Here is a 24705-nt window from a genome sequence, read left to right as displayed (position 1 = left end):
TGCCCCTTGAACAAGGCACTAAATCCTTAAGTGCTCCAAGTGTGTTGTGCTGTGTCAAATCCCGTGCATTGTGAATCCTTGTGTGTTTGTAAAGCTCTATGTTTGTCCCTGTGTGTTGTAGATGAAGACAGCAAATGCTAAATGTTAATGCTGTGATATTATATAGACACAGGAGGGACTACTGTTTGAGTTTGAGCTGCAGACATCAGCCGTTCCACCTTAAATATCTCTGGCGCTATGAAGCAATATTATTTTCTTTCTTTCTGCAATCTGCCGCTTACGCTCGACTTCCTCTCTGCCCACCTGAGTCGCACGCAGCTGAATGTCAGTCAACATTAAGAGTTTGTTGTTTTTCAGAGCTCAGATCTCATGTCCGGACCTTTTCAGATACTCATCTGATATAATTGTGTCCCCTTTGTCTCAAGAGGAAGGCGGTGAACGTCCGAGCTCTCTGAGATGTGGCAGCTTGACACAAACCCAGCATGTGCACAACCCACACGCACGTCTATCTGTCGGCCGGCTTCACATGCACTGTCCTCGCTCTTCTGGAAACACAGCAGTCCACCGCAAAAAAAAGGAAACGGGGGTACAAATATTAAAGTCATATTCCCCCTTTCAAAATGAAAAGTCTCGGTTTTAAAATGTCTCTTTGTCCTTGTTTTTCTTTGTGTAGTCTTTTTGACGTGTGATTCTTCATTTGCAGACACTGACCCACTCTGTTATCCTGCACTCTTCGCAGACCACGTAGCAGCACCAGTGGAACTTGCAGTTGCAGCGTTCGCTCCGCGTCTGCTGCAGGATGTTGTGTCCCCTGCCGCAGCACAGGCTCTCGCAGTTGTCCATGCCGGGACTGGTCTTGTTGCAGATCCGTCCCTGCGTGCCGGTCGAGTCCGAGCCCAGGTCCCGCTCGCAGAAGTCCGGCGACTTCTCGAAGTAGACCAGCTCGCTGACGCTCGGCCGCCGCCGGTGTGTGTGGTGGTGGTGATGGTGGCTGTTCTGATGATGGTGGTGGTTGTGGTGGTTGTGGTGGCTGTGATGGTTGTTGTGGCTGTGGTGGTTGTTGTGGTGGGAGTGGTCGAGCTGCCCCGTGTTCCGGTTGTGCGCTTTGATAAGTGTGGCGATGTGGAAGCGCTCTTTGAGGATTGAGCCCACCACACGGAACTCCGGGGTGACTTGCCAGCAGGTCTTCAGCTGGCAGCTGCCCGACGTGCCGTGGCACTTGCATTTCCTTCTCATGTGGTCAAGCACCACCTGCGAAAATCAGAGGGACGGATACAGACAGAAAAGAAAGAGTGGGATGAAGCGAGGGAAGGAGCAGAGGCGAGGGAGTCAAAGGAGGAAGGGGGGGGAGAAAATGAGAAGGATTAATAACTTTCTTGATCACTGGTTGCATTTGAAGTTTAATATTTACAAGTACCGCATGTGTTGCAGGAGCGCGTCTCATGTTTCATACAGTGAATACCGGCTTTACTTTTCTTTGCTTGTTCTTCTAAGCGAGCGACTGCTCCACTGTGAACTGAGAGACACACAATGCCCTGAAGGAATCCGTCCCACGTTTCAAAAGCCAGGTGGTCCGACTCCGAGCCAGTTTGTCAAACACGCTGATATCAAATAACCCAGATGGATGCAGGTATTACCCAAACAGAAGTGATTGTCATTATTCATATTTTGGCAGCAGGGAGCGACCTCGAGCTTGACCCACATGTAACGGCACATTAGGCATCGGAGCATTGCAGTATGTACATATTTTAAATATTATGGTTTGACGCTGGATAGAACGATATGGAAATCCACATTGTTTTGTTTTAGTTTATATTTAAGGACATGAAAGAATGAATGAAAGCCTTTCTACACACAAGTTGGGCTTGTTCATCTAAAAGTTCACTCTCGAAGCTGATAAAGGAAAAAACTGCACCACGCACAGTATTATTTCTTTTACAGTACATTTGGATGCATAAACAAGCACAGACACAAAGTATCCTGCTAGAGCACGACCAACACTGCAGGACCTCCCCACCCTCTGTCTGTGGCACACACACACACACACACACACACACAGACACACACATATAAACACTGGTACATCCCACATCGCATAAATCCTGTCCTGTAATGTTCCTCAAGGCTCTGCATGTGTGTACACATGTACATGTGTTTGTGCCTGTTTATCAGTCATCACCCGTTCTAAACTTTAGGATTCAATTACCTACAGGAACCTAAGGCCACCCAGATCACTGACAGATGCTGATGGCGCTGCTGCAGCCCCTATCAACACATACACACACACACACACACACACACACACACACACAGACTCTCTGACATACAGGCACACACACATACAGCACTCATACACAGTTAAACACATTCTACGCATGTGACAATGAAGCTTATATCCGTGGACACACAGAAAAAATGACCCACGCACTTATTCTAACTCAAAACTAGTTCAGTTTCCCTTCTAAACCTGCCTGTTCAGAATGGACTGTTAGCTTGGCCTGTGGTTAGGCTGCAGCTTCCTCTCTGAAACCGTAAAAGTGACCTGAGGTAATAAAGCCGTGACTAATAAAGACCCACAGCAACAGTCAGTCCTCAGATCTGTAAAGCTGAACCACCGCTGCTGCACAAAGAGCTGTTCACCTGTTTATTCAGAGGTTATCAGTATTGAATGTATCCCGTGTCCAGATTGCACCAAATTTGTCACGGCTCTTCCTTGGGCCCTAAACAATCCACATGCCAAGTGTGAGGCTGATAAGATGAGCAGATCTTGAGATGTGCCAGCCACATACAGACAGGCAGGGATTAGTTGAACTGTTATGTAGATAAGACAGAGGCACACAGGTCTTACCAATTTAAGAATTTGTTGAGGAGGGTTTGTTTTATGGTATGTGGTTGTATAGATTTGTAAAGATGAGAAACAACCAGCGACTAAATAGATCTGTAAGGAAACTGCAGCACTTTGGATTAATGTCAAAAATCATATTCCTCACTTGCAGGATCCTTGTACCGACTCCACCTGTCACACAGGGGAACTGTATCGTTTCCTCTAACTAGTGGAATGAATGAGCGTAAAAGGTGGATGAGTCAACGAAGGTGTGATAAATTGACTCATCTGTTTGGAATGAACGAGTGAAGAGCAAAGCAAAAGAAGAAGTAAAACCCTCCTGATTGCCACGGAGCCAAAGATAACAAGGACCAGGGATAGTTTACAAGAAATAAAACATTAAGGTTTAATAAAAGAAAATCCAGTTACTGCTGCATCCATCTAGAGCTGTAAAAAGAAATACTGTGTAGAGCTTGTGTAAATATTGTTCTCTTACATATTTAGACACGTATTTGTACATATATACATTTATGTTTGGACATATGTGTATGTGCACTTATGACAATTCAATGTTAGAAACTGTTTTTTAGATTAAAATCAACATTTTTTTACGTTTTGTTCATAATGTGTGTACAGGGAACAGAAAGTGAATAAAAACTGTGCATTTTGTAAAGAAACAAATGGTTCCTGTGTAATCGCGAGTTGAAAAAGAAAGTTTAAAGAATCTGTGATCGGTGGTGAGGAGATAGCTACTACACAGGCAGTACGACTTTATAGTAAACAACACGATAATAGCTCAAACAGCACTGGGCTCAGATTGCAGCGTTCGGCTCAGTTTTACATAAAGGCCGAGGCAACCCCAGAATCACAAACGCTCTGGCCTTAAACACACAGCCGAGTCTGTAATCATAAAATGCTCTAACCTAAACCTTAAGGAGACAAACTGACCTAAGAGTCATAATTGCATCCACATTGCTACTGTGTGACGCTGCTTTCACAACAGGATCAAGGTTTTCAAAGGAGAGTAAAACAGAAAACAGTTAGAGAGCTTGTGTTTCTAATGACAGACGGATCATTGAAGGGCACGAATAATAGAATAAAGACAGAGAGGCAGCGTGTCTCAAACTGTTTCAACAATGTTCGTTCTAAACTCCCACCAAACGTTTGCTGTTCCAGTCGTACGGCACATCTGGCTTCCATACCTAATGTTCAGAAAGCACCATAATTTAATTCAACATTTGCTCGATCCCTCCTCAAAACATCAGTTGTCCAGTCTCAGTTTGGCAACAGCAGATAGGCATAGGTTTGGATTTCTCCAGCCACGTGCCAGCAATGTGTAGAGGGCTGGAGGGCCATCAAACCTCGACCTTTAAAGAGATTGTCGGGGGGGATGGAGACGTAGTTTTTTGCATAAATAAAACTACAAAACAAGTACGAAATCTGTTTAATCTTACATTAGCTTACGTAGCTATGACGTAGCAATGATTTCAGGAAGGTAGAATTAATAAATGCTGGACAGGAAGAATCTGTGTCACTTTATGTGTTAAGTACAAACTAGCTGTACAACTCCAGGATGCTTTAGGGGGCTTGGTTAAAGGAAACATTTCCCACAAGTTTATGTGTCGCTATAAAATGAAAATGCTGCATCCTAGACGTTTGATTTCTTCAGTCAGACTCAGACAATTGGGTTTACAGCTTGTTGTTGCTCAACATTAGTCAAACCGGTTAACCGCTGAGAAGACACAGCAGTTAACATTAGAATGAACGTTTGACACATCTGCCAAAATTCACCATCACGGAAATAAACATCTCAGTGTTCTTTTTATTAAGGTTGAAATGATCTTTCAGAGACACCAGGCCCGATGCCCACCGCCTGACTGGGAACCACTCGGTTCAGACCCGGTTCTAAACTTTCAACGAAAGTACTCAACTCCGAGTGAAGTGTAGTTGTCTCGTGTGTTTGTGTGTGTGTGTCTGACATGCAGCTGAAAATCAAACAGGTATGATCCAGACCCTTAACTGGTAATAGGAAATAGGGGAAGCTGTCTGCTCTTGCTATATTAGAAGTGGTCTGTCAGTATGATATGTGAAGGGCTGATCCACCTGACAAAGGAGCCAGGTAAGAACATTTTGTGCATGTTCGAGCCTGACCGATATGGACTTTTCGGGCTGAAGCCGATATGAGGTAGTTCAAAAAAAAAAAACTCCATTCCACCAAATCTCATTGATTTGCAGCTCAGTGGCTCCCTCGGTCCGGGGCCTCGTTTTAGCTCCTTGTGCTCAGCCGCTCACACTCGGGGCCACAGTGTAATAATGATCTGTCCAAATTGCCACTAGCAGCACTGTAGCTCTGAATTGGTTCATCACATATGTGCAGCAGATCCTTCTCTGTTACGTGTGAATGCTCCTCTTCCTCCCGTGCTCCTCTCTTTTGTGGGGTCCCACAGACATAATACTGATTTCAATCGTTACGTGGACAATACCCGACTGTATGTACGGTAACAATACCCTCCTACCACTGATTCGTTATCTATCACGTCTATTACGTCTTGCCTTAATTAAACGTGCTGTCCAGTAATTCCCTGCAGTTGAAATAATTCAAATCAGAAACAGCTCTGATAACAGCACTGACTCGTTTAGTCTGGATGTCATCTTGTTACTTTTATCCGTCTCTGTTTTCCTTTCTTCTCACAATTACTTTTAACTGTTATTTCAGGTATTATTTTATTTGTTTGTCTTTGAATTTTTCTTTTATTCGTCTCTGAGGATACGAGACTTCCAGACGACCTTTCAAAGGTATTTTCCCCAAACTCAGGCTGGATAAATAATCACATGAAAGGATGTGATTTTCAGCTTTCTTCCTGCTCCTTCACATCAGTACCTGAGGCTATGGGGTGTGTAATAAAGACAAGAGAGAGAGAGAGAGAGAGAGAGAAAAGACAGAAAAATACCGTGTGTCTGTCTCTGTGTTTTTTTACGATATCTGACTTGAGGACTGTGGGGAAAAGGAAGCAAAGTGACGCATTGTGATTTATTGCTGCCCTCTTGTAAGTGTTGAGATTCAGCCTCAAGGATGTGGGGGGGGCTGGTGGAGGCGGGGCAGGGCGGTGCAGTTGATGTGGGGGTTAAAATGATGGGGGGTGTGGAGGAGGGGAGGGGAGAGGAAAGGAAAGGAAAGGAGAGAGGAAACGCGGATGACAGGAGGAGGAGATGATCTTTGGATTATCTCTTTGCGGCCTCTTGATACTACAAAAGCTGTGTGTGTGTGTGTGTGTGCGTGTGTGTGTGTGTGTGTGTGTGTGTGTGTGTGTGTGTGTGTGTGTGTGTGTTATCACAAATCACGTGTACGTCTAGCTTGCTCTCCTTCAGTCATCATGTCCTGCTGCTGTGAATCTAGATGTGATCGCTATCAGCATGTAACCTGCCATCGTGACAATGTAATACACAGCCGGGTCCTGGTCTTACACAACATGAGCCACCAGCTGTAAAAAGCCTTAATGAAAACGAACACCTTGTGCAACACACTTTCTTTGAGCTGCGCTGTTATTATGTGGAGAAGTGAAACAGGTCACAGTGTTAAACAGTAAGTATTTGCTTTTAAAAAACATGGGTAACTGGATCTAAAGATGGAAACCTGCTAATATTGGCCATTCCGTTGACTTATGACTCCATGGTGCACGGCCGCATGTACACAACAGTGATCTGCACGCTTCAAAGCCAACAGGGGACCACAGCTAGGGACCAACATCTGGCGAGTTTTAATGAGTGAGACAGAGGCGTCCATAAAACAACCCCAGACAGAGATCAAACAGGACATGTTGGTGGCAGATTAGGTCTGCAGGCTACATAATACAGTAGACCGGGGGGTGGGGGTGGGGGGGGGGATACAACATGTCGAGTGGAGCAGAGCAGACTACCGTGCAATGGAGAGGAGGTTTGAAGTAAACTAAAGATCAGAGTCTGGATCTGAGTGCATTACTTAGATAAAGGTACAAGAGTTGTATTCTTGGGTTTTCTTTTCTTTTAATGGAGAGAAGACAGAATCAAAATAAAGGAAACCCGAGATGGGAGCTACTGGGGGTGATGGTCCACCAGTCAGTAGAACCAGTAAAGGTGCAGTTGTGTGTATTTGACAATAAGAACAACTGTATCCTCACTTATGGTCCTAATCTTTACGACCTCTACCAAGGATCAGGGGAAGATCCAGGCATTTTCTATTCCTTTTTATAAACATGCGATATAGGTAGAATTTTTTTCATGATTTTCGTAGATTTCTTGTAAGATGAAAAATGATACTTGCAGTTGGTGCAGGTCCCAGGACAAATCTGGATCTAGCGGACTTGAATGTGGTTTCATAAGAGGAATGTTGGGCCTCGGAGGAGGTCGTTGTTTGTCTTTTGTTCATCTCATTATGAAGCCACCACTTGACAGGTTGTTATTTTTGTGATTAAAAATCAAATGTTTCTTTTCATCTTTTAAATGTTCACTATGTCTGTTGGAGTTCTAGTTTAATCCGTTTAGCAATCCTCGGTTACTACAGTGATTTGTTCTAAAACATACAAACTCGATGATGTGTTTTTTTCTTTTGTTGCATGCAAGGGGTCGGTTCAGCTCCGTCACAATGAACGCTGTGACGCAGGACTCCAGTTAACAGTTAGACCTTTATTCTGTCATCCTGAGCAAATATTGAAATTTGGCTGAGTCACTTGTGAGTCTGTGGCAATGAAGCAGTCGATGATAACTTACAGCATTTTCTTTTTTTCGGAGAGAGGGAAAGTCCTGTGGCACGACATAAACAACGGGGAGCAGAACCAGCCAGTGAGGGATTGATGTGCCTGCGAGACGTTTTACGAGGAATCCAACAGCACGTAAAAAAAAAGAAGATATTTCATTGTTCTCCCTGCTGTGAGATGTATGATCCCGCCCTCGGGTTGATCACATGCAAGATGAGGAGGCTGTAATGGTTTGTTAGGTGATGTCAAATACTTTCCTATTGGTCTCTGGGCAGTACCCAGAGGCACAGGAGTTGAGCAGCTTGACTTCCAGCCTCGTTGCACCACAACCTGTGCCGTATTGTCGGATTTGTTTGGTTAATTGAATTTAATCGCGGGCCAATCCCTGTGTCATCACCTCTGTTGGGAAAAATCCTAATCTGGTGTCTGTGTGTCCCGCAGTCGACCCGCTCCCGCTCGACTGCGTGCTGCCTCGTGTTCGTCCCAGTTCAAAGACAATCTGCTGAAGGGCCTCTAAAGCCGAGCAGAAAGCCAGGGCGATATCAAAGAACACACAAACAAATCCCACAGCCGCACATTAAGCCCAGACATCACTTTAAACAAATCAAACGCCCCGCTTCAAAAGAACAATTACGCGTACACAGACGAATACACACGCGCACATGCAAACACAATGACATGCAATTACTGAGTAAATGCATAACTGGGGTATACAGGCAGACGCATTAGAATGTGAGTGTGCATGTGTGCAGTATTTACTCACTGTTAATGTCCACAGCTCTCATTTAGAGACTGTAATAAAATGTTATTACCAGCATAAGCACTTCCACCTGCTGCTTTTACTGTGACACATTTGCCTCCGTGTACGTTTGCGAGAGTGTGTGTGTGAGTGAAAGAGAAAGAGAGTTGTAGAGATAGAGAGAGAGAGAGTGTGTGTATTTGTGTGTGTGTGTGTGTGTGTGTCTGTGCACATGTCGATGCGCGTGCTGTGTGTGGTGGGTCACATCAAATGCTCGGCCTCTGTACTGTCAGGACTCAGGAATGCTGCGCACACCACTGATGATATAAACCGGCCTCTGAGGAACGCTGCACTAACCCTGCACTAATATGCTGCTATTTTTTGATCAAACACACTTTGCTTTTTTTTTCCGTGTGGGTTCTGAGTCAATGAAGGAACGTGAATGGGATCTCCAGAGCAGTTTATCACCGCTTAAGGGTTAAATTAGACATAAAAGGATCTGCAGGGGTCCCAGTATTTCCAGTTTGGATCAAGCTTAGAGGGGGGGCAGGCACTCAAATCCAGTATGGTTTGACTAAAAACTTCTAAAGTATGCTCAGTGGTCTGGTGGAGCCATATTGTGCCTTAAAACGCAGAGTTTAGGTTGCTTCAACTGTCTGAAAACATCAGGTGGAAGAGTCAGAGGTGCTTTATCAGCTGCTGCAGTGTAGAGGCTTATACACAGACACAAGTGAATCCATCTTGTGCAAAGAGGAATTCATTTTCAGATCAATAAAAAGATAATATGTGCCATCTTAAGTTAATTAGACTCAGATGGGTCAACACGTTCAGTTTGTATGTGTCTTAGGGAACCAGAGGAACCTGATCCAAATGTGTGTAAGATATAAATAAGTGCTTCAAGGACCCTGTTACTAAACTAGACCCCAGGCACCACTTGACCAGATTTTGGGTTTCAGATGTTTTATCCCAGGCGCTGTATGAGATTCAGGACCACAATAATCATAAACTTATGATTCTCCTTGTTTGCCGAGACCCCTCAGGGATCCTCAGGGGTCTCTGGGATCCCCCATTGAGCTCACCTGCCATTTGATTTCACCGTGTTGTTGCACCATCATTTTATTTTTCTTGGTCCGCCAACGGATTTAAAAATGCAGGTGAATGAAGTGTGACCCACTGTCGACTGCAGTCCACTATACTGCAGCACCTCCACAAAGTCCATTCCCATATTTGTGGTGATCCAATCATATCTGGAGGATTCACTCTGAGTCCATTTTCAGTTGCACACATAATGTGTTGAATGACAGATGGCTGTCATTGTGGTTTCATTGTGTCTTTGACGTGCGGGATCACCTCACATTTCCTGCTGTACAACTTCCCCATTGTGATGATAATCAAGAGTCAATAGACTGGAGGCAAACGTCTCCAATGTGCAGATGATTACCTGAAGTCTATTAAACAGCCGAGTTGAACCGTATAGTTTCCTTCCTGATGCGTGCCACGCCGTCTCTTCTTACTCCCCTGAAGTTAGACCCTGATGGTAAATTGAAATTACGCTTGCCAGCCAGCACTGTCGCCACTTGCCTGACAAACAGACAGGATTGAACAGAACCTCAGCGTGGCTTGCATGGCTCGGAGCTGTGCAACAAGCACACGAGCAGCCGTGCCAAGGCGTTTGCTCTGAGGTGTGCTCTCTAAACGATTGAGAAAAACGCTCAGAAGAAAAAATAAGAAAAAGAAAAAAAAACTTGGCCGAGAAGTTTACTGCCTCGGTGGAGTGTCTCCATGTGATGAGCTCGACACCTCAAACATGAAGTCAACCCTTTAAAACTCGGCTTTATTAACTGCTGCACAGTAGTGCGTTCGGGTTCACTGCCACAACACGTCTGAAAGCTGCAACTTGCATCCTCTCGGGAAAAACGAGTGCCGATATTGGATTACTTGATTTATGGACATCATCAAGTCATATCCAAATAAACGTATTTTTCCTGTTCACTCAAATTAATCTTATTTTGTGTGTAAACAAACAGCCCGAGCTTTACGTACGCTGATGATGCCGCTGACACCGTGTGTAAATAAACCTCCCCCCTCGTCGTAAAGGTCTCAGAATACAGCATTATTTCTGTAATCAGCCCGGCCGGAGAGAGAGGAGTCGGTGGAGGCCTGAGCAGGCGAGGGGGAGCGAGGGAAGGAAGGGCGAATCTCTTTCTACTTTCCGCCGCGGCCGTTTGAAGTCTAAAATCTTTTGCAGGGTTTTAAACATCTGTTTCCAAACTGCCAGCAGCCACTAATTAGGGCTAAAAACAAGACGGGACGTCGTGAGAACCCTGGGGTGGGCATGAGGCGACATGCACGCCCCGCGAAAGAGAAAGAAAAAAAAGCCCCACCACATTCCTCCAGCCTAAAGACTACTTCTCTGAAAAGAGAAGGGGGGTGGAGGTAGGGGGTAGGGGGCTGGAAGGGAGGAGCAGGGTGGTGGGAGGTTCGGGGGAGAAGAGACACACGGGAAGGGCCGGCATTATTTTCGAGGCCGCCACCTGTCAGTGTGTTTTCTGTTTGATTGTATGGGCCGTGTGTGTGTGTTTGTGTGTGTGTGTATGTGTGTGTGTGTGTGTGTGTGTGTGTTGCGTGGTCTTAAAGGAGCTTTGTTGTGGCTGTCTCTACTATTTGAAGTCCTCAAGGTGCCTGGTATTTTACAGCAGCTCCACAGTGACTCATAGTGAGTCTGCTGTCCCTCTTTGCCACTCTCTCTCTTCTCTTCCTCTCTCCATCTCTATCTCGTCCCTATCGCTCTGTAAGTTGCACTCGTTGGAGCTGATGATCTCCAACCTGTGGTGAGATGTAACAAGTCCCTAAGACCCCTCATGCAGGTCCAACCGCTCTCACAGCCCCTGACTTCATGGCCTTAAACCCCATGTAACACGTCCATTAAGCTCATTTTGTCATTTATAAATAGCACAGGGGGTTGGACCTTTCTCACCATTACAGCTAAGTGTTTGAAGAGGCCCCCCCCCCCCCCCTTCCTCCCTCCGTGTAACAGAGACATAGAACCAGATGTATCAGATACGCAAGCGGGTCAAACACTGTAGCTTTGAACCCTACCGGGGTCATCAGGGGTCGTCAGGCTTGTGTCAGAAGGCGAGAGGTAAGGGATCACTGGGTGTCGTTTAGCCTCTGCTGGTTCTAACCAGCAACTCTGCCAAGAACAAGGTATCTGCTCTTTGATGTTGATGACTGGGAGTCAAAGTTTCTTTCTGTTGTTTGATGGATGCCTCTGCTCCCTTGGCTGGGAACAGGCCGTCTGGCACAGTGAAGGCAAAATTTATTGTGAGGAACCTGAGAGCCAATATTTTAGCCTTTCTAAATATCATTCTGCAAAAGATCAAACTGTAAATTAAAATGAAGCTGAGTGGTGCCAGTTATAGTTTGTTTTCTTAGAGCGACTGCTGTGCTTCTTAGAGTCTGAACGGCGTGATTACATGTTCGACTTTTTGAAGGATTTTCCTCTGGGGCGCTTCACCTGCCAAAAGACTGTAGCTGGGATGGTTTCATAAGCTTGTTTAAAATATACAATCTTAATTAATATCAATATTGATTAATTCGATTTGTGTCTGTTCCTGAAAGAGAAACTCCTCTAGCTGTCTATCAATGTTTTTTTTAATCCTATAATCACGTTGCCAACTGACTTCTGAAACAGTTACTATTGAATAAGATGTCCTGCGTCACTTCATGTAATTAAATGACTACTGTATAATAGAGGAGTCACTTAAATATGTGGCTGAATGACAAATTGGTATCTGTGTTATTGTGCCATTCAACAAACAGTGAATGATCTATGACCATCATTTTAACAGCTATTCATAGTCCCTTCCAATTTCTTTCTATATGAAACCCGTGAACTAGCCTCAGACTTTCCAAACAACACCCTAATGGCCTTTCAGCTGTATATACTCCTGCAAATAGGCTCGCTGACAGGGAAAAGAAAGAGCAGGATCACATTTAGGATGTTATGAATGAACGAGTGTATTTGTGATTATTGGGGCGCATGCGGCCTCAGAGTAAACACAACATACACAAGGCCTCACTGTGATCCTGTACGTGATCGGGTTTCATAATCAATCCGACTCCAGCCACACTGAAAGAGACAAATTAGTCACTTTCCTTGGCTCGTGAACTAATCACTGCTGATGTCATATCGGCCCCCGACCACAAAGTTTACTCCCCACGTCCACATCGGTGATTGGGATTTATGTGAGCGGCTCCACCAGCGCAGCTCCTGCAGGGAGGCCGGCGGCTCGAGAGCTCATCTGACGCACTCGGCATTTGTGTTGTTGTGTCTGCATAATCAAGGAAACCAGAAGTAAACTGATGGAGAGATACAGGCCCAAATTAGTCCGGAGGAAACGGGGAACAATGAGAAAAGTTACGGTCGCTTCTCCTCCGCTCCACCACGGAGCTGGACACCGTCAAGGGTTATCTCCGTCATGGACATCTCTCTGTTGGGTTGCTCGAGGCAAAACACGTTTGGAACTATTCAGTGAAAAGAGGTTTGGACTACGCAGAGACAAATATCGAATGTTTACAAAATATATAGGACCCTGTAAGTATTTTAGCCTGGGATTAATAACATAATGATGTAAAATACAATTCCCTACATGTTTTATTATCATGGGTGTGAGAGGGCCATCACCCTGTTTGACCTCCTGGCTCATCTGACACTGATTGACACAACACAGCCAGCGCATCCTAGGAAAACAATGTTAGTCTAAAGTGACAACTTCCTGTCAGAGGACGACTTATTTGACAGTGTCCTCCTGAGGGTTGGAGACTTTACGGGCGTTGGACTGAAGACACAACCAATCGAGAAATATGAGACATAAGACAAAATATACAACATAAGTATCGTGCTAAACTTAATTCCCCTATAATTCAGCTTAGATCCAATTAGTTGTTTCCCCTGTCATTGCTAATGAAAGACGCAGATAGTGGGAGGGGATAGTTCTTAAGGCTTCTGACAGACAACATGCCAGCATCGACTGAATTAATCTGAGAGTAATTAATAACATTTGTTGTAGTAGTAATAAACATTGACCCCCCCCCCCCCCCCGCCCATCCACTGAGCCAAAGCTTCCTTTCAGTTCCCAAAATTAATGTTTTCAAAATATCACTCAAACACTCAACCATAACATTTTCACATCACACTGTGACATATCAGTGGAGTGGAAAGTATAAAGTTACTCCAGACATACTGTGTGTATTAAGGTAATCCCCGAGGCAAGACTAACACATAAGAGAAGAATCAGACTGGAAATTCCCCCAGTGGCCACCTTCACCGATACACTGTCTGTGTTCTGCACTGGGAGACTGTAAACTGAACTGTACAGTATCCTCAACTCCCTCTGTGGGTGTGTGTGTGTGTGTGTGTGTGTGTGTGTGTGTGTGTGTGTGTGTGTGTATATTCATGGTCTCTCTACCATTTGTTTCCTCTCAGCGGCAGTGTCTGAGGTTACATCCATACGACAACGTTTTTGTTTGAAAACAGCTCTGCTACAGACACACCTGGCGTCCACAGTACTCCAGAGTTTTAGAGCTTCTAAATTAGAGAAGAGTAGCTCCATTTTTGTTTTAAAACTGTGAGGCTGAGTTTTAGTCTGGACGGTCAGTACCAAAGTGATGTACACACACTCACAACTGCTTGCTGATTGGGTCTTCTCGGTCACAACATAGCCATAGCTGATTCGTCAGGCTCCTATCACATGCCCCCCTTTCCAGAAGAAAACAACCAGTATCAGCCTCGAATACCAATGTAGAATGCAACATGGATAATCGACTACAAGTCCCTGATACGACTGTTTACAAGTGTAGAAGATGAGCTGTTATCCGAGCAGTCTGCCACAATTCCCATGTCCACCAGCACACGCATGACCAGTGTGCATGAGGTTTCAGGCGTGTTTGTCTTGACATTCTGTATGTGATGAATGAAAAGCTGAACGTTTTCTGTCTTTTTGATAGTTTTCACTTTAAAAAAAGTAAAAACTGAAGCAACAGAAACCTGGAGCCAAAACACGAGCTGTCAGAAGTTATATCACAACCCATCCATTTACATTAGAATATTACAGGATCCGTCCCTCTCACTTTCAACTGCACTACTCTCTCTGAGACCCGTCATCTCAACCTAATCACCCTGTTTTCTGTTTGACATGGGGTTCCATTGTTTGAGTAAAACGCACTGGATGTGTAATATTAAGTATAATATTAAATATTAACCAAGCATGTATCCGCGCAGCTGTTAGATAACCTGCATGCCGAACATTCCAGTATAGACACTGGTCCCTGAGGTAAAGAAATCCAAGGGATGCAGGATCTCAACATGTTGAAACAGTCCTACTAACAAACAGACTCACCTGTCTCCCAACTCTATTATTGTGCAGCCTCATCCGGGCATGGATGTCCTTGTTGGTCTCACGAGCATCCAGGAAGTCACGCGAGAACTTCTCCCCGAATTCCACGTCGGGGCTGCAGCCGCCCCACTCCCAGGAGTCCTGGGGTCCCGGCAGGTCGGCGGGGAAGTGCTCCATGACGCCGTGCACCATACCCTTCCCACGGTGGATGGCCTCCAGCTGCAGGCGGTGCAGTTTGATGCGAAAGGCTTCCTCGTCCCCGCGGCGCTTCTCGTCGCAGCCACATGCCTTCAGCTTGCCCATGGAGCAGGCGTTGGCCACAGCGTGCACCACGCCTGCTGCTGCGATGGCGTACGCGAAGGCGCTCTCTCTAAAGCCTGTAGGTGAGGGAGGAGAGGAGAGTGGTGTTAATATAGAGCAGAACGCTGAGTTTGAGGTTCCACAATCAGGAATGTTTAAGAAAAGAACACAACTTTTTTTCATCTTCCACGACTTTGCTGACTGAAGCTACTGTCTCTGAACTGACACAGGGCTTTACAGCGATGTCCAAAATGACATGTGAGGACTGATTGATTGGCTTGAGGACTCTGTCAGTATTTGGGAATGTGCCTCGTCGCTTTTAAGAAGCCGCCGTGGAAGCGTCCAGGGAGCTATGAAATGGAGCTCATGCAAAATGTTAAAAACAATTTCGATAACCTGCAGGCAGAACATACCAGTGCATGTGTGTCATGAACCTGTCAGGTGAAATGAGAAGATTAGCAGGGAAAAGGAGGATGGAGGCAGACGTCTGCAGAGGACTCGGACTGTGGGGCTGTTTGCATGTTTTTCAGCTGTGGTCGATTCTTCTATTTTAAAACCCAAATAGAATCCGTAGAGCAAAAGAACTATTTCAATTTCCTCGTTAAAGTTGAGTTGTAAAATGTGCCGAATAACTTTAAGATGTGAAATGACTTTCCCATCCATAAAAGTCGGTTTAACAGCAGCTAAGCGTGCGAGATGAAGGAATCTCTTCATTTTTCTGTTTGCGACTTTGCATGTTTTAGTCGACACACGCTGAGTAAAGCCGTCGTGAAAAAGAGTTAAGGATGCACACAGGCATTTATTTGCACACCCTAAGTCCCCGAGTAATTGTGTCAGTCTAATCAGAGTTGACTGTTTTTATTTGTCAATTAGTTCATTCTTTTAAACAAAGCTTTATTAAACTGCCAGACTTTTGAACGGGGAGATGGTCGGGGTTACAGGGACATTCAAGGAACAAGCACCACGTTAGCCCTGGAAGCTAACGTGTGCTAACAACCGATCATATTAGTTGCTGTGAGCTGCAGAAGGCCGAAGATAATGCATTGTCGTAAAATCCTTAATGCACGATGCTCCGTCGATGTTAAAATAAAAAAAGTACACAAATGTCAATTGCTATTTACGTGCCAACGCCCAGAAGTTCCGTGCTCATTCTAATGTTGCGTAGGACAAGCTAAAGCGTCAAGTGTCTAGACTGCCAACATGATTAAATTAACGGGTGCCAAGTGTCAGGTTTCCATCCCGGCCGATTGGAGCCAGAACCGATTAAAACCTGTGTTAACTACAGAGCCATCTGACCAGGGAGTTAGAAGACAATTGTGTCCATTCATTGCAAACAAAAGCTTGATGTCAGTGGGTGTTAGAGGGATTATTGACCAGTGGACAAGGGGATTCGGACTCATCCTGAATCTAGGTCCACAGACGGTGGCCCTGATATCTACAATGCATATGTCCAATCTCATAAAACCAAGTGAAACATCCGAGACAGTATGAGAGACTGAGACTGTATCTGTGGACCAGTGGAAAATGAACAAATCCTCGTCGCTCCCATCAGAGGACTCACATCACTAACTAAACTCAACCTGGTCTCCTTCTGTCTGAACCACTGCTTCTATACAAGACCTTTAGGTGTGAAACTCCTGAACCCCACTGAATGCAGCTCAGGCTTTGTACGCCTCCCTCTGTCATCTCCACTAATCCATGGGTGGATTCCTGGATCCCTGGCAGAGACTTGGGATCAAATGAATGAGTTTTGTTTGTTTTTGTCATATCAATATCTTGCAATGACCCGTGGACCTGTACTTTACTGTATTTTACATGCACGTGTTTAACTCAGACAGACCGAATTACGCCGCACAGAAGCGTTTGCCTTCTAATCACTTCAGACCGGCTCAGGCTGCACGAGGTGGTTAAATGAGTGTGTGCGTGTAATAACTCTATATGATGTGGGACAGCTGTTGCCTTTACAGAGAAACACATCTTTTTCTTGCTTGAGAAAGTCTTACTTACATGCGGCACATGTAATGAGCAACTCCACCACAACCCGTCTGTAATTCAGGAGACCAATGTTGCCGATCTCCTCTCTAACACACACATAATATCAAATAAACTGACTCATGCACCATATCCACATTTTTCTATGATAAAAAAAAATCTATGAATCTGAATATTAAAGGATGAACACCAGGATTTGCTCTCGTAGCCTCTGCGGTGTTTGTTGTTGGAGATATTTACTGCCCCCCGAGCAAGGCCCCCTCAGGTTCTATAAAAGAAGCCCCACTGGTCCGTCACTTACTGGTGTAGAAAACAGTGAAGATTATACTGGAAACTTGTAAAGACGACATGAAAAGAAACCACTTACGGGTTTATAGCACAGGGCTTGAAGGGGAAATGATTCAGGCTGGCTGCTGGAGTCAAATAAAAAGCCAATAACTGGAACTGCCCCTTTTTCTTTTCTTTTTTGCAATGTTTGATGTCACTTCATTATTTATGTATTCGGGTAAACGTGATGCTAGTTTGTTTCTTTGTGAGATATGATGTAACATTTCACGCATTTGCATTTGTGTTGGAATTTTTAGCTTTTGTGACACTGGAAAAACTTTCAGAGGCTGAAGAATCATTATGTGAAACAGACAATTATCCACAGACACACTGTCTGTAGTTCCCCAAAGCAACTCATGTTCATCAGAAGTTGTACGTGTCACATTGACTATAAAGCTTGTGTCACTCCATATTGTCACTTTCTCAAAAGAAAGCTGAATTCGTGGTGCAGAACTTTTTCCCCTTTGAAGCAAAACTACAGCAAGTCCACATTCAAACAGACTTTTGTCCCGGAGTGAAAAGAAAACTTAAAGTATGAAGGAATCTGTCTTCAAATGACTTTCTTGTCTTAAGTTGTACATATATAATCTGTGCAGTATGAAAAGTAAGAAGTAAGCAGATCAGATGAAGGCTGACATTATACTGTGAGTCACGCTTCAACAACCTGCCCTCAAAAACTCACAAGACAATTATAATCATTGACATGCTTTCAACGTTTAAAGGACCAGTGTGCAGAATTGTTAGTGGCCCCTAGTGGTGAAGCTGCAGATTGCAATCAACCCAGTCCTCTCACCCCTAACCTTCAAAGCGTGTTAGAGAATCCGCAGCTAACACAACTTTTTGGTTTGTCCATTCGGGGCTACTGTAGAAAGATAAAAGAGGACCTGCTGCTAGTGTAAATGTAAAATACTTAATTTGAGAACACGTCAAAAAGCATTAATTTGAATATTACAATCAATTTCGATCAATGCATCCCTTAAGAATTGAGGATTGAGTCCTGTTTCTACCAACCTGTCAAATATTAAATCATCAAAGTAGCTTCATGCTGCATTTAAAAAGCAGGCAGACAGCGAGGCTACCTTAAATACCGGGGTCGAGGTAAACTGCAAAGTCCTGAGATAAATCTGCTAACTCTATAACACAGAAGTAACAATTTGATACGTTGTCATTATATAAAAAAAGAGTTATTATTGCAGCTTGAATGTTCAACATCTGATTATATGTTTGGTTTGATACCAGCAAAAAAAATTTGCACATACACAATCTCTGAGATTGCACCGACTACATATATAATTTGACTCACTCACGCCCACTCTGCCCCCCCCCCCCGACCAACTTGACTTACACGAGGAGGGGGAAGAGAGAGGGATGGCACTTAGGCACATCCTCATACTCAGAAAGCCTGTTTTAGCTCCGGCCCCGCTCCGAGCCGGGCTCCCCGACTCAGGCCCCCGGAAGACTGGGAACAAATCAATCTAACAAATAATTCACCGGCTGCGCCACGCCCGGCTGAACTGATGGCAGAGGAAGTGGCAAAAAGAATTAAAGATTCAAGGGAAACTGTCACTTTGTGTTACAGAAACCGACTAAACAGGTTTTCTGCTTTTGCCTCGAGAGTTGGGAAAGTGCTGAGAGCAAACTCACAAGCACTCGCACTGGCGAGGGAAGTAAAAGCATTAGGAGCAGCCCGGCGAGGGAGGAAACAGACACAGACACAGAAGGAGAGGGAGATTCTCCTATTTCTGTCTGTCCATGTCTCGCCTGACGTCCTCTTTAGCCCAGTTTTTTATGCAAAGCTAAACGCGAAGGAACAGAGGCCCATGAATTTTATTACAGACCATCAGCTGAGAGATCCGTGGCCACGCCAGAGAGGATCCGAGAAGCTCCTGGTGTCGAAAACCATCTGACACCAAAACAAACACTGAAACGTGAAGCACTTGATAGCCCCCTCAGTTTCCCCAAGAGTTGTTCAGGTGCAGACACGGCTCCGCTGGCTTTTAAAAAAAAAAGCAGCAGATACATTTTTCTGATAGCAGATGATCCGTCAGGCAGAAACAGAAGCTTTGCTGCTCATACGCCGTGTGAGACGGGATTGTTTATTTTCTCTATGGGCAGTTGCACCCGAAAACTCTCACTGATCACCACAATTCAGCCTAATCCACGACTGTAAATACGTCTCAATTAAAGCGCTGCCAGTAGCTGCACGCCGTAATGGCTTTAGCATGTTTACTCGCATCCATTTTTCAGCTTCTGTGGAGCGGAATGTATCAACATGTAACAGATGAATCATCCGATTTAAAGAGCTTGTTTATGTCAGTGGTTTGGAGTTTCTGCACCCGGGGCAAACCAGGGATGCCAGACAACAAGCAACTGCCTCTGCTAATAATGACAAACAGCCTCTCAGTGAGTCAGCGAGGAGTGAAAGTAACAGAGGTGTGTAAGCTCAGTGCGTTGGGGAGAGTTTGTTCTTTTCGTTGTTTGATAGTCTTCTGTGGTGGTAACAGGACTGAGTGAGATAAAACTAGAGTTTAACGATTACACCGCACGCAGATTAAGGAGAAGATTCATTTGTGGAAACACCCCTCCAGGACAAAGCTCATGAATTTAATGAGGTAGTATATTTTCAGGATTGAGGGATCTATAACCATTTCATCAGAAGTTTAAATAAACTTTTGATAAAATGAAAATTTGTATTGACACAGTGCTATTATAAATAATCAAAGTAATGGCCGAGCAAAGTTAAATGTATCTGAGTGATAATCTCAATAATTTCTCAGAAAATATTTTAAAGTTTTTGCTTTAGAAGTCTTGTAATATTAAGTTTTAAATATTTGTATGCCTCCTCATTGTGGAACTCAACTCAAGATTCAAACTTCAACCTCCACAGTTCATCTGCCCAGGTGCTCAGGCCACTAAGAAATGGATTCCCTCTCCCAGTCAATAACCTGGGACGTGTCCATCCGAAAGGCTTCCCATCTTTAAAGATCCTCTTTCATCCTTTGTGGGCTGGCTTGCAAAGCTCCGATCACTACAAAGCCTCAGAGGAAACCGATCTGTGGGAGGGTTTGGTAATCTGTAGGTGACTAACTGCTTTTGAAGTTACCTGCTCCTTTGTACGGGTTTGTCGAGGAGACAAGGAGCGGTGGTTAGACGGCGCACACCGGCCTGCTGGTCACCACAGATAACCTGACCACGTGGAGGAGCTCATTGTTGTGGGACAGCATTGAAGAGTTGTCAGTTTGGGGTAAAACGATCTCTTCTTAAAGCCATGATTAAAGAATAACGGTATAATATCAATATCCTTTTGTTTAGGGACGTGTATCTTTGTGGTGGCTTATCTTTCTAAGCCTTTCCTTTCAGGGTGTTCTATTAAAAACCCACAGCCTATTTGAAGACCAAACTTTTGATCTTAATAGATTTTTTAGAGCAGGTAGCCTGTGGTGACAGCTCACGTCACGACCTCTAAGACAAATATACATTTCCTGTAATTATTTATTTGTAACTTTTAGAACTTGGAAAGGTTCGTAGCAGAAACTTTTCACGACCGGGATGTAAAATGCCCACAAAACCAAAAATATATACAAATTGAACTGAATTGACCCATGAGTGTATTGTGTGCTGTGTTTTTTGTTATGATGACCATGTAGCTGACCTCTCTTAAAGACGATGCTGTCGTAGGGTATTTTGTTCCGAGTTTCCAGACTGGAGCAGTTCCAGCGGTGCCCTCGGAACTGGTGCTGGCACTCGTGGATGGCGATCTGGATTCCCTGGATCGCCGAGGCCGTCACGTCCGGGTTGCGCATGCACACGTCCAGCTGGCGCCGCGTCAGACCCGGCAGCGTCAGACACACCGTGTTGGCGTTCAGGATCGGGTCGATGTTGGGGAGCTTCAGGCCCAGGATCTCATTGGAGTCTACCCTGCATGGAGCACACAGGTCGGGGTTATTGACAAGATAGACACACAACTTCCTTTATCACTGCTCAGTCCCTTTTTGCTGCTAACACAAGTCTAGTTCGAACTGGGAAAGTTTCCATGGGCGTCACAGCGACACTGAGTTCCCACAGCAGCAGACAGGCGCCCGGACTTGATGATCCCCAGTGCAGTTGATTGCTGTAAAAACCTCAATAACACACGTGATGTGGGTTAACACTTGTAAAACCATCTCCAGATGCTGACGGAAGGGGAAATGCACTATTTGTTGTTTTTTTGCTTTTGAGACGGATTCACTTTTACGATCGTGTAAAACTGTTGCCAAAATAACAGTGGATAAAAAACCAAAACAATGGCTCTCACATCCCGAGGCTGAGTTTACAGGAGAGTCGTCTTATTCGAGGGCTTCTGAAGTTATAAAGGCACAATTAAATGTGCATTTAAACATATAAGATGAACCATGAGTGTTTGCTTCTAGTGCTGATTCCAGGGCTAATAACGGTCATAGAGTCTAGAAGCGTTCAAATCTCTTTCTAGTGTTTATATTACAGACCGTTTCCTATTTTTTATATTTTTATATTGTTATATTTATGTTTAGGCACAAACAGCAAATTCCTTGTCATTGTAAAACCTACCTGGCAAAACACAAAAGCAATTCTGATTTTGATTCTAATCCAGTTTTGTCTCCTGGCCATGACTTTGATATTAGATTAACAGAATAAGAGAGTTGTGATTGGGAAACAGGATTTTTGATCTAAAGTTACTCTGAGCTCTTGTAACAGTTTTACCTGCAGCAACTTATCCGCCTCACAAAATCTTCTGAGTAACTTTTACAGCTGTTAGATGTGTGTCTGTGTGTGTGTGTGTGTGTGTGTGTGTGTGTGTGTGTGTCTTCCCCTCAGCTGTCTCCTGCCCCTGCTGCAGATCAATCATGTGAAACACAGTAATTCAGCAAAGCCCCTTTTCTTCTTCACAGAGAAACAGTAAGAGCAGTAACAAGGAAAACACAGGCTGCTCTGATGATGGCTTGAGAGCCGAGAGGTGCACAGCTTTTCTTTTTCATTGTCATTACACAAGTAAAACACAGGGTTGCGTGTCCCAGTGTTTGTGCGACTGGGGAAACACACAGACTCACATGCAGGCGTGGAGCGTGCATGCACGCGGCCGTGGGCAAACACACATCTGTATGCACACCCTGCACACCCACACGCAAATACCCAGGTGTGAGGAGGCGTGTTCGGTAACACAAACACAAAATACACACACAGCTGCAGCACATTTGCATGACAACTCTCTACCCAGTTTTGTCAAAGTGTATATATCGTCTGCACATTCCTATTCTGCAAGTGTCCACATCAGAGAAACCGACTGAAACTCTCACTAATCACCTCCTGCAAAAAGCACCCAGCCTTGGACATGAGTCAGAGAATCAAAGATACAACTTGCTGTGGCATCAAGTGCTCAGTTGCACGGTTGGTGCCCTACTTGTCAGCAGCAGCGTTTTGAACCGTGTGATTCCAGTTCGGCTTCTGTCACTACCTGTTGTGTTTCCTGATTTGAGATGAGACCTGTTTCAACAACTCACTCCAAATATAGATTATTAACTGGCAACTTTGTTTCTGGGAATGAAAGAGCAGAGCACTGGGAATGAATAATAAAACTAAGATAAAGGCTGATGATTCATTTCTTTTTAATTACTTTCTAAATGTTTTCTTCGTATGTAAAGGTTAATATCACATGAGGAATAAGTGTGACTCATTTGACATTTACTCACATAAAAAAATTTGACTTAAGATGAAGTTTAAGTTGTTTAACCAATTCGTTACATAATAATCCAAAGAACAGAAGAACATAGAGTGAGAAAATGTGGAGTTACATATATTCTTTAAAGTGTATCACAGATTTTGAGCTTTGATTCAAACACCCCTCATTTATTCCAACTCACCTTGTATCCAGGAGACAGACAACCAGCAGGACGCACGTTATTCTGAGGACCGGCTGTTCCATTTTTGTGACTTTCAATTATGAATAAAAACAAACAGGAACAAAAAAAAAAGTTCAAAAAATCAAAAAATCAAACAAAAAAAAAGCAATAGCTTAAAGTCCAATATTCCGATTCGGAGTTTAGAAGAGGAGGGGGGGTGGCTCGGGTCCGGTCCGGTTTAAAGTTGGCGCAGGACCTGACAGCTCCGTGTGCCGTGCGTCCAGATGTGCCAGCCAGAGGCGGGATACTCATTCAAGAAAAAAGTTTCATCCAGCGCCTCTCGGCTACACTGAGTGGAGGAGGCTGCTGTGAAGTGTTGGGGAGGGGGGGGGGGACGTGCAGCCTCGTCTTTGTCACACACACACATCCGTACACATCCCGGGATCTCCAGCCACACGAGGACTTTGCATTGGTTTTTACATCCGAGGGAAAGAGAGAGAGAGAGAGGGAGAGCCGGCGGATCCAGGATGAAGTCTGCCTGACTGCTGATAGTTCGCTCTCTCCTCCAAACTGCTGCACTTAGCGCTGCGCCAGCCCACTTTTTCTTTTTTGCGTCACTCCGGGAGCAGGAGCGCGCACCGAGGGAGGTCAAGTGGCTCGTTAGCGCAGGATAGAGATCCCCTCGGATAAGAAACACTTTGCGTGCGCCCTTCTGTGAGGGAAGGAAGTTTTATATCCACTGCAGGAGCGATGCTGAGGAGGAGGAGGAGGAGGAGGAGGAGGAGGGTGGTGGTTGATGAGCAAGAGGAGGAGGAGGAAAGGGTTTGAACTGAGGATTGAAGATTTGGTGGAAGTTCAGATGACGATGATGAAGAGGAGGACATGATGATGCATGCAACAAAAAGGTGATTTATGATGATGAGATGGATTGCACAAAGCAGATTGAAGGTTTAACCGTGATCATCTTTACTTCTTTAATGATTTAAACTTCACCCTTATAAGTTTTACATGTATAGAAACCTTTAAACATATCAAGACTTATTTCACCCACTGCTTTGACTTGAAAAGACAACTCCACTAACTTCAGGTGAGTCAAAAGAAGAGACCTTTATTTATAGATTCATGTTCTTTAGGCACATAGAGCAGATGGACGCCATGTCTCACTTCCTCAGACTATCAGTGTCATCATGATGTTTTTATAGCATCAAATAAACCACTTGAACAATCATCAGTGTGGTAAAAACAACCTAAAATGACAGAAACCATCTTTTGAGAAAAAATCGTTTGACGTGTCCTCTAGATATTTTTTGTTTAGTTTATGACCCATCCACCAACATGGAGGAGGCGGCAGGTAGGGTCTTTAACAGCAGGTGAGGAATGAAACACTAGATCCTCACTTTTGGGGTGAAAGGTTATTTCTTCAGACCCACAAAGCTCTTCCAGTGGCTTTAGACACTCTAACACTTTTTTACAGATTTTGTATTATCTATATTACAACAGAATGTGTATTGGAGGTGGATTTGCAGGGATTTCTGTC

At 44.4% G+C, this 24705-nt stretch overlaps 1 protein-coding gene across 1 annotated transcript; it reads right to left on the bottom strand.

The window, feature by feature from the left end:
* Window positions 1-693: 693 nt before the first annotated feature.
* wnt10a (wingless-type MMTV integration site family, member 10a) lies at window positions 694-23315 on the bottom strand. The gene is made up of 5 exons (XM_053439862.1): window positions 23190-23315; window positions 20966-21231; window positions 14698-15071; window positions 1082-1251; window positions 694-991 (listed from the first exon to the last, which is right to left on the bottom strand). The coding sequence occupies exons 1-5, from the start codon at window positions 23249-23251 to the stop codon at window positions 694-696; spliced, it is 1170 nt and encodes a 389-aa protein (XP_053295837.1). The 5' UTR covers window positions 23252-23315.
* Window positions 23316-24705: the final 1390 nt, after the last annotated feature.

The sequence above is a fragment of the Pleuronectes platessa genome, chromosome 14 (genome assembly GCF_947347685.1).
Source record: "Pleuronectes platessa chromosome 14, fPlePla1.1, whole genome shotgun sequence".
Taxonomy (NCBI): domain Eukaryota; kingdom Metazoa; phylum Chordata; class Actinopteri; order Pleuronectiformes; family Pleuronectidae; genus Pleuronectes; species Pleuronectes platessa.
This window is presented reverse-complemented; position numbering and strand designations above follow the sequence as displayed.

Excerpts from the sequence above, each read along its gene's own strand:
- wnt10a (XM_053439862.1), bottom strand. The coding sequence starts at position 23,251 with ATGGAACAGCCGGTCCTCAGAATAACGTGCGTCCTGCTGGTTGTCTGT. Across the intron at positions 15,072-20,965 it reads CAGCATCGTCTTTAAGAGAG|GCTTTAGAGAGAGCGCCTTC; the intron begins GTCAGCTACATG and ends CCTCACCTACAG. Across the intron at positions 1,252-14,697 it reads ATAATAGAGTTGGGAGACAG|GTGGTGCTTGACCACATGAG; the intron begins GTGAGTCTGTTT and ends TGATTTTCGCAG.